General features: G+C 38.9%; 1 protein-coding gene across 7 annotated transcripts in view; it reads left to right on the top strand.

The window, feature by feature from the left end:
- SPAG9 (sperm associated antigen 9) overlaps nucleotides 1–15,599 on the top strand; it is a 132,195-nt gene that overhangs the window by 52,342 nt on the left and 64,254 nt on the right. For 5 of the 7 annotated variants that reach the window (XM_075903797.1, XM_075903795.1, XM_075903798.1 and 2 more), the window contains one exon: nucleotides 12,808–12,902. In XM_075903797.1, the coding sequence (XP_075759912.1) occupies nucleotides 12,808–12,902 (95 nt within the window). Of the gene's footprint in view, nucleotides 1–12,807; nucleotides 12,903–13,025; nucleotides 13,758–15,599 lie in introns of those variants that run through there. The other 2 variants (XM_006125111.4, XM_006125115.4) reach the window with 2 other exon arrangements.

Genomic DNA, 15,599 nt, shown 5'->3' with positions numbered 1-15,599 from the left:
GGAACTAAGTTGCCAGGTGCCAGCGCCCAAGCTGTTCAGGCAGCATGCGCCAGCTCCTGTGGGGAAGGGAAGTGTTTCCCCCTCGTGTGCCAGCTGGAAGTAACTGTTCCCTCTGTCCCTGCCTCCCTATGCCTCTGTCACCTGGGAGGAACGGGAAACAAGTCTGCTGATTCTTCAAGCAGCTGGTTAGCCGACGCTTTCTCTTTCAGAGGGGTCGGGGAGTGCCGGCTTTTTGCACTGCTCTACTGCTTCACTACCATCCCGGCAGAGTGGTGCCCCAGAAATACTGGTGCCCTATGCAACTGCCTATTCTGCCTATGCCTAAAGACAGTCCTGCTGAGGGTCCTGGCAGGGTGGTCCATGGGCTGGATCTGGTGGCTTGGCGAGCCAGATCCGACCCCTGGACCATATTTTGCTCAGCCCTGGAATAAAAGGAGATATGGAAGAAGTTTCTGAATGTAGGAAAGAGTAGTGTGTGTGTGTGTGTGTGTGTGTGTGAGTCTTAGTTTAGCAGCTGGAAAGACGATATCTAAATCTTTGGTTCATGCAAATAGGGATTAGCAGAAAAGAAACTGTGTTTTAAAGAAAACCCTAAGTTTTTTTCTGTTCAAGTTAGATTTGTGAAGTACAGTTGAATTCTTTGAAGGGGTATTGGATATTTAATGGAATTGGAAAAAGACTTTCACCTCTGGGTCATCAGTCCGAATACTGTTCGTCTTGGTAATAGGTCAATATATGATCGTTCAGTAGCTGTTATAAAAAACATTAGTAGTTCCTAGCAGACCTGTTCATTTTTCACCAACCAGTGAGTGTTAGTGCCCTATGTACAGTTTCACTGTATATTAACCACTGAAATTTTACTTGGTTAAACACATTTTAACATCCCTAGTCATAGCAAGTCTAATACTTGCCCTGGCAACCCCATTAAAATAGGGGAATAACTCACTTTGGGACCTTGACCCATAGTTTTAGAACCGTGGAAGTATAGGGACACTCCAGGGCAAGACTGAGGCATGTTAGTAGGGCAGTGAGAGATGTCATGCTGTGCATAAGTAAATTTAACAGCGTTGGAGACTAATCAGGTACATTATACAGCTATGATGGCTTTTAGAAAAGAATTACTAAGCCACAAAGACAGATTTCTGTTGACCTCTTGTGTGGGAACTTGATTGTGATCAAGGAATTGAAGAAACTTAGTTGTAAGTGCTTGGTCAGAAGTGGAGTGTGTTAAACTATGTATAGTAGAGATGGTTTGATAGTGATTCCTGAACATCTTCCCTGCTTAACTAGGAAATGTTTCTTTTTTTCCTTTGTAAACAGATGTATTGTGCAGGATACCTTTTTTTCCATTGACATTGAGTATTGGCTTAGTTTAATGAAGCATAATTGGGTCATGTAGCATTGTCACAGTTTTGGTCTGATACAGTGTGACATAACTATGTGAGCATTTCTCTAGCATTTGGAATATAGTTAGTCATGCTGATTCAAATAAACCAATATCCTGAGCAAGCCCAAGTGCCCAGAGATATGGCTAGCATAGAAGAAATGTAGAGAACTCTTAGATACAAATTTGACAAAGCAGAGTTATACTAATTGTGTGCATCTCATTGAGGTAAAACTATTCTTATTTCTCAGATAAGTTTAAATGACCTTGTTTAATGTTCAAAATATTATATAATGTAATAGCTAATTAATGGGCTCAATGCTTTGGAATGTTACTGTATCTGCCATCTGCATCGGTTTATTTAATTGGAATACATAAGTGCAGAAGTCACTATTAATGGGAAGAATGCTTTTAATTTAAATTCAGGTGACAAGATAGCCTCTTCTGCCCAAGGTTGTGTAACCTTTTTTTAAAATAGCATTAGAGCACAAACTGTGCTTAGAAGAACATGTTTGCAAGAGGATGCAGAGGCCCATTTCTGCTGAAGTAGAAATGCCAAATTAAAGTGGACAGTCTGGGACACAGGATTGGAAGAGTATGCGATGGAAATGGAGATGCTCTGTAATATATGACTATTGTATACTATATGTTGACCAGCTTACTGAGATGTTTACTGTAGGAATATGTTGGTTAGGGATTTTAAGGAAAACAAGTAGGAAGGGAAGAGTGAGCTTAAGATAAGATACTTCTTAGTAAACACTTCATGGCTGTATGGCAGGACACTGATAGTCACTGGCTTGAAGGATTCTGGTTTAATATCTTGCTGAGCCTGCAGGTGTGGGTTTTGTCCTGAAGGCAAGCATAAAGAGTTTTGGCTCTGTTAGGAGGGACTCTATCGAGAAGAGAGGCAGCTGTTGAAACTATTAGGGAAAAGAGCTGACCGACACACACATCGGCTGGGGAAGTCTGAAGAAATTAGCCTTTCCTGGGTTATCAGGAAATGATTCTGAGTGCTATTATTGGAAAACTTAGACTCAAACCCATCTTGAAGATTAACTTAAGTGGTGCATCACAAAAGCAGGACAAGAACGAACAGTCTGTTGTGTGTTAGAACAATATGGTTGGCTTCATTTGGGCAGCTGGACCCAGTCTAAAACATTCATGGACTCTGAATACAGTATGCTTAACAATACTCGGGAGTCCAGAAGAATTTAATAGCACCTGGAGTGCAATTTTTACCAAAAAAGAGTATATAGGTACGTCTAGACTACATGCCTCTGGGACAGAGGCATGTAGATTAAGCTACCCGGCATAGGAAAATGAAGCAGCAATTTAAATAATCGCCGCTTCATTTACATTTAAATGGCTGCCGCGCTGAGCCGATCAGCTGTTTGTCGGCTCAGCGCGGTAGTCTGGACGCTCCGCGGTCGACATCAAAGGCATTTGTCGACCTCCCAGGTATGCCTCCTGGGATGAGGTTTACCTGGGAGGTCGACAAATGCCTTTGATGTTGACCGCGGAGCGTCCAGACTACCGTGCTGAGCCGACAAACAGCTGATCGGCTCAGCGCGGCAGCCATTTAAATGTAAATGAAGCGGCGATTATTTAAATCGGCGCTTCATTTTCTTATTCCGGGTAGCCTAATCTACATGCCTCTGGCGACAGAGGCATGTAGTTTAGACATACCCTAAGAGAGTAGAAGGAGAGCAAAAGTTTCTACTGGTTATATTAAAGGTCAAATGTCTAATGCAAAATTTCTGTAACACTTGAAAAGAATAATCTGTTACATTTCAAACATAACACTGAGGAGGGAGCTGATACCTGGAGTCAGAGCCACTTAAGTAAACACAGGAAGCATGAAAAACGTGAGGAATTAAACTTCCTTTGAGAAGAGGGAATAATCTCAGAAAGATATCAAAATGCCTGGAAAAACATTAAGTTGTTAATGGGGTGGGCTGGATCAACACAGGATTTCCTGGAGAAAAACAAGGATACTTTTACTGGCAAGAATAATTATTTAATGGCTTGATCTGTACATCTATCTTGATAGTGCATGTTGGCTTGCTTATTTTTTCAATAAACTTGTAGGGTGCTTGGTTTTTTTAAGTGAATGATTTTTCCTGCTAGTCTCCAGCATACAAAGGAACCGAGTAAACAAATGTATTAGTGATAAGGAGACAGGCCAACTGTTGTCGGGATGACTGATCTAGGATTATTCCAGTCTCAGAGGGGTAACTTTAAAAATGAGTAGTCCTGTGGCTTAGAGCATGTCTAACATAGGAAATTATTTCACAATAACTTATTTTGAAATAATAACACTCAAAATAACTATTCTGAAATAAGCTTATTCCCCAAGGAAAGCAGGAGTACAAATTTTGAAATGACCAGACCGTTATTTTGAAATAACGGACTTAGTAGTGGGTGCTCCACTTATTTTGAAGTGAGGGGTTATTTTGAAATAACTCCCTAGTGTAGACCAGGGCTCTGAGACTAACAAAAATGTATCTAATATCAAGAGCTTTCGTGGGCAAAATCCACTTCCTCAGTTAAGATTGAGACATAAGATTTGTATTCAGACTTTTGCAGCATAAAAGCATTTCTGTAATGGGATAACTTCCAAATGAGATGCTAATGAATAACTTACCAATGTTTAATTTAAAAATGGTAATGGTGATTAAAAGATCATAATGTCAGTGTGACAGGAAACATTGAACCATTTAGCCCTGTAAAATTTAACCTTCCTCTTAGCCTATATATGTAGATGGTATATGTGATAATTTTTTACTGCAAAAAATAAGAATAGACAGGAAAAATATAGGTTAAACCTTCACACGCTAACTGTGGAAATGGAAGTTGATGCTGGTTGCCTTTAAGTCCTCTACATCAACAATTTGGGGGAACAGATGCTGGTGAGGAATTGCACCAGTCCTGTCAGTTTTCTATCTACTGATTACAGAAATTTACTCCCTGGTCAAGAGAATTAACTAAGGAAGCAAGTTTATACTGTAAATTAAAACTGTATGTCAACCGGTCTTTGCTAGCTAGTACCTCTATTCTGATAATGGGAGTATGCATTTAGAGTGCCCATTCCTGCAGGTGCTCTCATCTTTAGATGGATAAGAACAGAAAAGCTACAGTTAAAATGTTTTTTGGCATCTTAAAACATTCTGTGTATACCAATAGATCCTTTAAATTTAACTGCCCAAAGGAAGACCCATTTGGTTGAAAAATTCTTGTGGGTGGAGCTTACCAACCTTTTAATACCGATTCTGTGTATAGACTTGCTAAGGAGTCTGATAGTTGATTTTTTCCAAAATCAAAAAAAGAAATCGTGTTTTTTTTTTTATATATATAAAATGCTATATGTTTTACGTGTTTTGCTAGATGGGAACATTTTATTATATCTGACCGAATTAAAATGTCACAACTTCCCCTTTAAGCATTAGCAGTATTCAAGTTCTCTGCATAAAACAGCATGAATTAGTTCAGCTGAATGCAGTGAAAAGCAAGTACTATATATAACAGTGTAACCTTTGCTTATTAAGTTGGTATATTTTTAGCACATCAGTCTCCACTGTATGTAAGTCTTAGTAGTTTTTATTTAATATAAAGCAAATATTCTCAGTTCAGAAGTGTCTTATAAATAAGTATTTTGTGTTTTGTAATTCATACAACTCTAAAATGTATAGAAATCAGGATTAATTTCTGAAGTTCTGCAGACTTTTCCAGGGCTTTATTGATGCTTATGAAGTCTCCCACCTCCAATTAGTGACTTTACACTCAATTTACTGAGTTGTGTCTAAATACTGTAATAAATACCTCGCTACAAGAGGCTCCACATATTTTAGCTTTTTCGTACAATGGTTATCTTATGATACATTTAGCATAAGTAGAATTTAGGTAACTCTACTTTTGAAATAGTGACTTTTACACCTTGCTAGAATGGCACAGAAATTTGTAGATGAAAAGATTTTTTTCAAATCTATTCATTTCTAGAATTTTTTTTTTCTTGATGTTATCTAAAGACTTTTCATAGAATGTGAAGGGCAAACATTAAATTCTTGCTGAAAGCACTTTTCTCCTTTCTTTTCTTTTGTGCTATGAATATCCTATTTGTCTTTGGAATGTGTGTGCAGAAACACCGGACATCACTATCTCGTATTTGAGTGAGGTAATATCTTTTATTGGATCAGCTTCTTTTCATGAGACACACACCAACTTTTGAGCTTACCCAGGGCTTTATTAAAGATTTTCCATTTTCTTAAACCTGCCTGAATAGTCCATATATCAACAAATCAAAAGCTTCTCACCTGTCAGCGTCAACAGTGACTTGGGGTCTTTCAAAATGGTCAGCTGATACAAACAATAGATAATGGTGACTTAATCAGGAAGCAGTTTAACCTCAACTTTTTTGAGCAAGAGTTCCTTCAGCAGTGTCATAGAATGTGGTAAAAGGTATTACTGTTCATTATTTTTGGAGCCAGGAGTTGGAATTCCATTTTTCATGCAACTTAGCCTTGATTACCTATGCTTAAGCTGGTACTGAATTTTGAAAAGACTCAAATTCTCACAAGAAGTGACATGCAGAATAACAATTGTCTCCTAATTTACTGATACACCTTTTCACCTGACTTGAATCTCTATTGAAATAGTTATCCTGAATGTGTGCATAGTTATTTTTAGACTATCATCCATTGTGTCCAGTCTCAATTCTACTGTTTGGTTTATTTTGAATTTTTCTTCATGTCCAAACTTTTGCTTACACCTTCTTGTTCCTAGCCAAAAGTGGTTACGGTAAGTTAAACAAAAACCTCAATCTCCTAGCTAATACTTTTAATCTTAGCGTCATTAAAAAAACAAAAAGCTATGCAAAAATCTAGTTGTCTGTACAAGATACTTTTTTGATCAAAGAGCATGGTGTCTAAGTTGTTCACTGCTGTCTGTTACCATCCAACATTATATAGCGCAGGTAATAGAACCCTAGAAATGTAGGGCTTGAAAGGATCTTGAGACATCATGAAGTCCAATCCCATTTGTAGGAGGACCAAGTAAACTTTGACATGGGGTTCTTCAAACTTCATGCCCCTTGATGACAAATTTACTACATGACCTCAGAAATGGAGACTGAAGCCTCAGCCTGTCCAGGTCCCATTACCCCAGGTGGGGAGCCACAGCCTGAGCCCCACCACTCCAGGCAGGAGGGAGAGGGGCAAAGCTGAAACCCAAGGCTTCTGTTCTAAGCAAGACACCTATAACCTGAGTTCAGCTCTCCACGAATTAAGCCCTTGGGCTTCAACTTCAGCTCAGGGTTGTGGGACTTTGACTTGCTGGGGCCCAGGATTGAAGACTAAGATCAGTCTGGTGACTCCATTAAAATGGGGTTGCGACTTACTTATTTGTAGGATTCCTTTTTGATTTTAAGTCATTAAGGAGCTCCTGATAGAGGATTAGATTCTTGCTATTTTTCCTACCTTTCCTTTGCAACAAGATAGTTTGCAGTTGTGCCTTGAATGCTGTTTCTTTGAGAAACTGTCAGCTGTCCTGAATTCCTTTTGCCTTGGGTTTTCTTCCCATATGATATTAACAAACTTAGAATTGGCAGCTAGTTTGCTTTTAAGAAGTCCCTTATTCTTTTGCTCTCATTCCTTCCTTTCTTTGGAATCCTGACGTCTATTATTTCATGATCACTTTCATCACAACTGCCTTCCCCCTTCACATTCACTACTAATTCCTCCCTATGGGTTACAATCAAGTCTAAAATGTGTCTCTCTCATTTTCTCCAAATTCTGGGGGGGGGGAATTGTCCCCAGTACATTCCAAGAACATGTTAGAAACATTGTGTTTTGCAGTATTGCTTTTCCAACAGAGATCTGGGTAACTGAAGTCCTCTATTACTCCCAGTTCTTATGTTTTGTGTGCTTGTTTGTTCTAGAAATGGCTCATCCACTTCATAATATTGATTTGATGGACAATAATAGCTGTACTGTCATAACACTCCTTGGTTTTTATCCCTTTTATCTTTACTGGTATGCTTCTGACCTCCTTCTGGATATCAGAATGAATGTGCACATTTATGATATGGAGGGGCTGCATTATACCATACTTAGGTTGCCAATCTTTCTTAACCAAGCTGTACCCCCTCTAAACCAGTATTCTGATCATGAGATTTATCCCACCAAGTGTCTTCATGCAAATAAAGTCAAAATTTAGCTTATCATAGAATATTAGGACTGGAAGGGACCTCAAGAGGTCATCAAGTCCAGTTCCCTGCCCTCATGGCAGGACCAATCATCATCTATATCATCCCTGATAGATGTCTATCCAACCTGCTCTTAAATATTTCCATTGATGGAGATTCCACAACCTCTCTAGGCAATTTATTCCAGTGTTTCACCACCCTGACAGTTAGGAAGTTTTTCTTAATGTCCAACCTAAACCTCCCTTGCTGCAATTTAAGCCCATTACTACTTGTCCTATCATCAGAGACTAAGGAAAACAATTTTTCTCCCTCCTTCTTGTAACACCCTTTTAGATACTTATGTACTAATAATTCCATTTCTTCCTGTTATGTTCCCCATACTCCTTACTAGGGATGTTTGAGTGTACAGGACTAACGGTTTAAACAATAAGAGGATGCTCATCGGTTAATGGTATCACTTAAAATCAGTGAGATCTCCTTCCCGGGAGCCGGGTGGACAGGGGCTGCCCGCTCCACTCCAGTGGAGGAGGCTTTGCTGTGTGGCAAGGGCTGCCGGCTGCATTCCCGGCAAGGAGGCTTTGCTTGCTTGGCTCCCGAGGAGGAAGTTTCACCCTCGCAGTGAAGCTTCCTCCCTGGGAGTTGGGCCGGCAGGGGTTGGTGGCTCTGCTCCTGGAGAGGTTTTGCTGCAAGATCTGCGGTATAAAGTTAAGTTTTATAGTGCAGAGCCCACAGCGCTGTTACTTGTCTAAGTGTTGAGATTTTCAGGAGTTGCACGGTTACCCTAGTTGAGGTACATGGTTTTTTAAAATTCCTACTCCTTACATATTTTGTATAGACATCCAAGCTGTTGATCAAATTCTCCCACTAATTTCCCTCTTATTACTCTAACAACCCTATTGTGATTTCCATCTTGTGCACTCTGACCTCAACATATAGCCTTTGCTTAAGGGCACCTTTTTATGCTTCTCCCTGTCTCCTTGGAACTTAGTAAAAGTCTCCATCAGTGACTTGCTGAATTGTCAGTGACTGACTTCCCCTTCTTGGTGAGGTGCATCCCTTCTTCCCTGAACAGCATCCATGGTCTTATGCCTGACCTGGTAAATTTACTAAAGCTATACATTACAAATGCAAGCAAGCCGTATTGTACAGAAGTCCTTAATGTTTATGGCCTCTTAGCATTTTAAAATAATAAGACTATGGGTACATCTAGACTACATTCTTCTTTCAAAAGGAGATAGGCAAATTCAGCGCTAATCTGCCTATCTTTTTCCGATTGCTTTTTTTAAAACATATTTTTCAAAAAAGAAAGCAGTTCAGACCTGGTTCTTTTAAAAAACAAACAAAAAAATCCACCCCTTTTTTTGAAAGAACCCTGCGCACCTCATTTTTTGAGGAAGAAGGGTTCTTTCGAAAGGGCTGTTTTTTCGAAAGAACCACATCTAAACTGCTTTCTTTATTAAAAAAAAAAAAGCTTTAAAAAAAGCAATTGGAAGAGGATATGCAAATTAGGGCCAAATTTGCATATCTCCTTTCGAAAGAAGAACGTAGTCTAGATGTACCCTATAATTGGAGAAAGATAGTCAAAGCATGTTTTGGAAGGAGTAGGAGCGTGGTAGACCTGTGACATCTCTTGCTCAATGATGTGGCTGGCTGACTGGATGGGTTATAATCTGGCACACTTCTCAGGTGTGCATTAAAAATGCAAAATATGGGTGAAAATTGTTGGCCAGTAATTCCTGTGTTGTATTTACTATTCATTTTTATGAGACTCTGTGGTGCTTTGCACAATAATGATTATAATGAAGCATTAATGTTCTAAAACCCCTGTTAGTTATCTTCATGCCTGTTTTTAATTATCACCATTTAAACAATGTCTTAACATTGACTGCTCTATCATTACCACTCTAATCCCTCTCAGTCTTATGTCTCTTGCCCCAATTAGCTTGATATATTTATGAAACCCTATTGTGTTTCAGTGTAACAGTGCACATGTTATTGAAGATTAAGCATTGTTCTAAATGACTCTGAAATGCTAGCTAGAACATGATTTAATGATGAAAACCTTAAGAATAAAATAAACTAATATTAAAAGGATCAGAAAAATAACTACTCACAAGCTTAAAACTAAAATGTATTGCCTTTTTGCCATGTGAAGTGGGTTTTACCCACAAAAGCTCCTGATTCTCTCTCCTATATTTTGTTAGGTTCTGAGATGCCACCAGATGCTACTCTTTGCTTATTTCTTTGTTATTTCTGCCCATGTTTTCAATTGTATAGAACCCTCAATGAATAAAAATTTGAATATAAAGTGTACTGTGTACATAGTATATACCTATTCCTATTTTACATTGTGTGACAAATGCCCATTTAAAGAATATAAAATTCAACACTGATTTTATTTTCAGGAAGCTATGTAAATTAGCAAGACTATACATAAGGTCACAAAACAAGACAATGAGCCATTGTAGTATCTATTTGTGCTTTTTCTAAGAGGTCAGTGTTAAAATTTATTCCAACACCATCCAGTGGTCCCATGACATTTACACCGCGCACATTATGGGCCACCAACAATACTGGGACAAGTAATGAAGCACAAATAGAACACACAAGATTATGGGAGGATTTTTCCTCCCTTTCCCTTTTTTCCCTTCACAAGGACTGAGCTAGTATAACTCATGGAAGAGGGCATGGCAAGGTCGCATCTGGGGGCACTTTGCTCGCCAACCCCCCCAAAAGGCCATCCTCCCCCATCAGGTGTGGCTCGAAGAGAGGACAAGGATGCAGAGGAAGAGGATGCTGAGGGATGGAGAAGACTATCGGACTGAGTTATGACTTTGGGTTACAACCATGGGACTGCATTATATTCACCCACTGAGGTGGACATGGCCAGGGAAGATCCAGGGGCATCTTTTCTCCCCCCCCCCCCCCCCCCCCGGAAGGCCATGTTGCTCCAACAGATGCGCCCCAAGAAGGAAGGAGAACAAGGATTCTGAAGAAGAGGATGCCGAGGGTCATAGAAGACCTGGGAAATCACTAGCTTCCCCAACAAAGGACCAAGTGTCACAAGACACTAGAGGAGGGTTTTTTTTGGGTTTTCCCCTTTTTCCTTCCTTCTACTTCCCCCAGTGGACTAAGTTATTACTGCCCACTGAAGGGGACATAGCCAGGGCAATCCAGGGGCACTTGAATCACTTTCCCTCTGGAATGCTATGTTCCCCCCAACACGTGCGGCTCACAAAGAAAATGACCTTCAGAGGGGTAGAAGAAGAGGACGCTGAGGGATGCAGAAGACTTGGGAAAGCATTGGCCTTTCCCCACCAGAAGACTCTTCAATGCTTTAAACCACCCACCGTAGTGGGACATGGCCAGGGGTACCGCCTGCTTCACTCGCCTAGCGGTCATGGGCCCCAGGATGGAAGGCACCACAGAAACCCTGACAAGGTTTAGAGCTGGGGAAAGCACAGACTTCATCCCCTGAGCGGTACCATATTTACTTCCCCCAAAGATAACTGGGGACACAGGAATAGGCCATTACTGTGGGGTGCACTCTTACCCTAACAGTATAGCCTGGGTTATTAGAAATGGTATGCGCACTCTTTAGGGAAAGTGCCTTCACTAATAAGTATAGCCTCTGTTAATATAAACAACCTCTTACCTAAAGCCGAGGCAACGTGAGAGACACTCCTTATGTTCTATTGGTACTTTAAAAAAACCCACCTGGTGTAACCAAACCCCCAACCCCCTGGTCAGCTACCAGAATGTGCTTATATACCTCTCAAGCCATGAATGGGGCACAACTTGCTTTTTCTAGGCAATGTGGGTCCATTGTATGTGTGGGTCACTCCCACCAGGTACATGATGTAATTTGGCATAAGGGCATGGAATTAGCGTGCTGGGCTCGGGCATTACATTACTGTAATGCAAATTATGTACCTACCCTCCCCCAACCCAAAAACTGTCCCTGGATATCCTATCCACTCCATTACTGTTGAACTTGTGATTTAAATTTGCGCTCAAATATTCGCTTAATAAACTGTCAACCTGTTTGTGTTTTTTCTAAGAGGGCAGTGTTAAAATGTATTCAGTGGAGCCAAAGAAGTTCTGCTTTTTAACAGTGATTTGTTTTCAGTGTCTGTTTTTAGTCTTCGGGTATCTGATATTTATTTTGGTTATGTAACAGTTTGGGTAGGTAGAGAATTTCAACTAGTATTTTAGCAAGAATTACCTGGCCAGAATAAGTGGAGGAAAAGGAAAGCCTGAAACCTACATCTCACTTCAGTTTTCTGAATTCCAAACACTTACTGTGTTCTTAGTATAATGTATTAGCTAGTAAATTAGGCCACGTTTTGGTAAAGGAATTAATTGCTCAAAACTTAACCATAATACAGTTTTAAAAATTTTCATTTTATTTTGGTGACTACATTCTTGTATAGTTGGTAGTTGTGCTCTATAATATGTTTTGCTCTATAATGTAATAATATGTAATGCTATAAAATGTTTCAATGTATACTAGTGTCTGCATTTCTATAAATACTTAATCTCTGCATATAGGATACTTAGATACCAGTCATTCAAAGAAATATCCCAAGCCCTTCCTTTACTTCATGGATGTTTTAAACTTCAGCAGGTTACACATCGGTTTCATTCTTTCCATTTATTGGCACTTAGCATTTCAGACAGAGTTCTGCAACTATGTGTACTTATGGTGGTGGTAAAATATTTCCTGTGCATGAATATAGGTAGGGCTCGACAAACCTCTGATTCTACTCGCCCGTGGCGTGTATATTTCAGCCGGTCGCTCCGTGCGCCCTATTCGCTGGCACTGCGTGCATGTGCAGTACTGGTCTGGTGCATGTGCGGTGTGGGGCTGGCGAGTAGCTCTCGACGCAGTTTGTCAAGCCCTGAATATAGGAATATATTTAAGAGGTCAAAGTGAAACAGAATTGTATATTTTTGAAAAATAACTTAAGGTTCTTTCTCTAACACTGAAATTTCAAGGAAAGGTTTCAATTCAGACTTCTGGCTATAAATGTCAAATTGTTAATTTCTTTCAGTGAAGAGAAATAAACTTTAAACTATAAAATTGTGCAGGTTTCTGATAACTTCTTTTTAGATCTTCAGAAGAGGACTGCAAAGCAGTACAAAATGTTGGCTAAAAATATGCTACTATGTTACATTTTATTGATATTTAATATTTCTTACAGTATTTTATTTTTTTAAACAGATGATTCACAATTATATGGAACACTTGGAAAGAACCAAACTTCATCAACTAACAGGGGGTGATCCACAGGAATCCACCCCACACGGTAGAATTAGGTAAGCATCATTATGTTCTCACCCTGAAATGAGAGAAAAATCCGTTCATGTATGTTTGCAAGACTGTCTGTTCTTTAATTCTACAACAATAGTTTGGCTGAATCAGAAAGATTTGTTGGATGATTGGAATGTAGTAGGAGAATAGTGTAGAAATCAATGGAAAAAATGTTTTTGTAACACTAAATGTTGGGATATATTCTTTACATTGGCATACATTTTTATAAATTCAGACAGCTTCTTTTAGGACATGGATAATTTCCAAATAATAGCTGAAATCTCAGTGTCTAAAATATTTAAATAAAATTTCTTTGCTGCTGCTATTTTATCTATAGGTTTACGAAGGAACATGTCATTATCTCTGCTTGTGCAGAGGTTTATGTTAATATATTATGTAGATCCTAAAGCCTTCTGCCAATGAACTCTTAGATCAGCGGGGGAGAGCATAGGTAATAAGCTGGCTGTTTCTCTTGGTTGCTGCATAGATGCTAAGAGCAGGAGCTCTATGGTTTGTTGAGGTGGGGGGAGGAGAGAAGTGATGTCATTGGTTTGGAGCTGCTGCAGGAGAGAGTGGAAAGCTGCTGCTGATGGCATTGTTTTTGTGGCAGCAGCTGAATGACAGACTTTCACTACAAAGATACACCCTCGTCGTCTGTGTAGCCTTGGTTCCGGCGTTTCACCATGCCAGCGCAGCGCCATGAGTCCTGGATGCATGCTGCTATTTGTGTTTGGCTTCGTTGGCGGGGCGGTGGTCATTAATTCAGCTATCTTAGTATCTCTCTCTGTTTTGCTGCTTGTGCACTTTTCTATTTCTACTGGTGTGCCAGCTCTGACGCAGAATCTACCAAGGATACTCAGGTACTCTGACCTACTGAACCTCTGCTTATTGCCTTCTTTGTTAGCTTCCTCATTGTTGCTCATCTTCTGATCTGTAAAAGGAGGCAGTGGAATATCAAGTCCTGTATCAGAGGCTGCTTTCTGAACTGTTAAAGGAAATTTGCATAGTGCTTTTTTAGCAATTACAAGGTCAGTCAGTGTGTTTTTTCCTTTTAGAAAGCTTGTTAAATCAGCCTCTTTGATGCTAACTTGCCAGGAGAATAGAGGTGCTTTGTTAAACATCATGAACAGAGCTTACATTCATTGTGTTGTAAGGTATTCAGCAAATATCGAAGTCCTAAATTTTGCGATGGCTTTTTCATTTACCCAGTTTGTATTTTTTTTACCCAAGGGAGGTTTGCAGCATCAGGCAATGGGTGCTTTGTTCAAATATAAAATCATTTCAATAACTTTTTTACACAGTAGTATGTTAAAAAAAATTGCTTGATCTTTAAAATACTGTGAAAGAAAAATCTTTCATTATTTGAGCATTAGAGCTGGAAGAGCCTATTCACTATTGTTCAGTCAAATGTTATCCTCTCCTCTTTCTCTGTGTACTTGTATGGCAAGCAACCAGCTCTCCTTCTTCCCTTGAGTTTCATGCTGTTTTCCTGGTTGCCTAGCATAGTAGCAGATCTGCATTAATACAAAAAGGAAGAAAATCATTTTGATGTTTTAGTGTTTTAAATTAAACACAGGCTAATTTTAAAATTGTATCTTCTAAACTTGTAATATTGCTACTCTTGAACTACTGTTACTCTTAAGTAAATGCATATAATTTATTAAAATAAGTGATTGTTAGAAAATTAGTTCTAATAAAAGATTATTTTAAAAGAACAGATGTAGCAAATGGTCTGGGTTTGGCCTCTAGTCTTCAGTGGGATTGTTATTCATTTCTCTTGAGACAAATATATAAATATAGTGGGTGGTTGAATTAAGCGTTCGATAGACTTAAGGTATTTTAATAAATTTAATAGCGTAATATATTAATATCGAATAGCCAGTTAAGGCCTTATACTTAAAATGTAAAGCAGAATATTTTTAGGTTTAAAAATATGCAATCGGCTTGATAAAGAAATAATCTTTTAGTTGCACATCGTCACTTTTCAGGTGATTATTAATATTTTAAGTCTTTCTCAGAAACTGCACTTTTCAGTAGACCCTTTTGGTAAAATTTTAGAACTATTTTAGTATATAAATAAGTCAGTCTTTTCAAAAGACTGTTGATTTTGCTGTTGATTTTCTTAGCTAGTGTGAAGAAAACATTTGTAGAAAATAGATATTGGAAAAATCATTGTTATGAATATACATAAATATGAATGTTAATCAAAAGGATATAATGTAGAGTGGCTGCAAAAATAGTTATAGCTCTAATATTTCAGTAGGCCACTGTTAAAAGAAATAAAGACTAATCAGATAATTTTATTTAGAGAGTACTAGAATATCTGACTTTAATTCAGCAACTTGGCATCTTTCCAGGTATTTCTTGGAAACTTAAAGGGGAACTCTTCCCCCATTTCACATGTAAGCAAATTAATATCTGTCTTAGGGGATAATATCTTGCTTGTCAGAAAAGATAGACCCAATTACAACTTAATGACTTCTCCCTTGCATGTGTTTCGATTTTGATGATGTACGTATAAGACATCTTTTAACTCCAGGTCATTGAGTTTATTTAAAAATGATACTCCAGCTAATTCTCTCCCCCAGTTGTCCCCAACTGAAAGAATATTTCTTTGAGGACCCCTCCCCCCATCCCTTCTTAGTCCATAATACTCTCCCCTGCTAAGCTCCTCTTCTTAAAAGCTTTTACAGAAGTTAGAC

Source organism: Pelodiscus sinensis, chromosome 20 (genome assembly GCF_049634645.1).
Source record: "Pelodiscus sinensis isolate JC-2024 chromosome 20, ASM4963464v1, whole genome shotgun sequence".
Lineage (NCBI taxonomy): Eukaryota > Metazoa > Chordata > Testudines > Trionychidae > Pelodiscus > Pelodiscus sinensis.
This window is presented reverse-complemented; position numbering and strand designations above follow the sequence as displayed.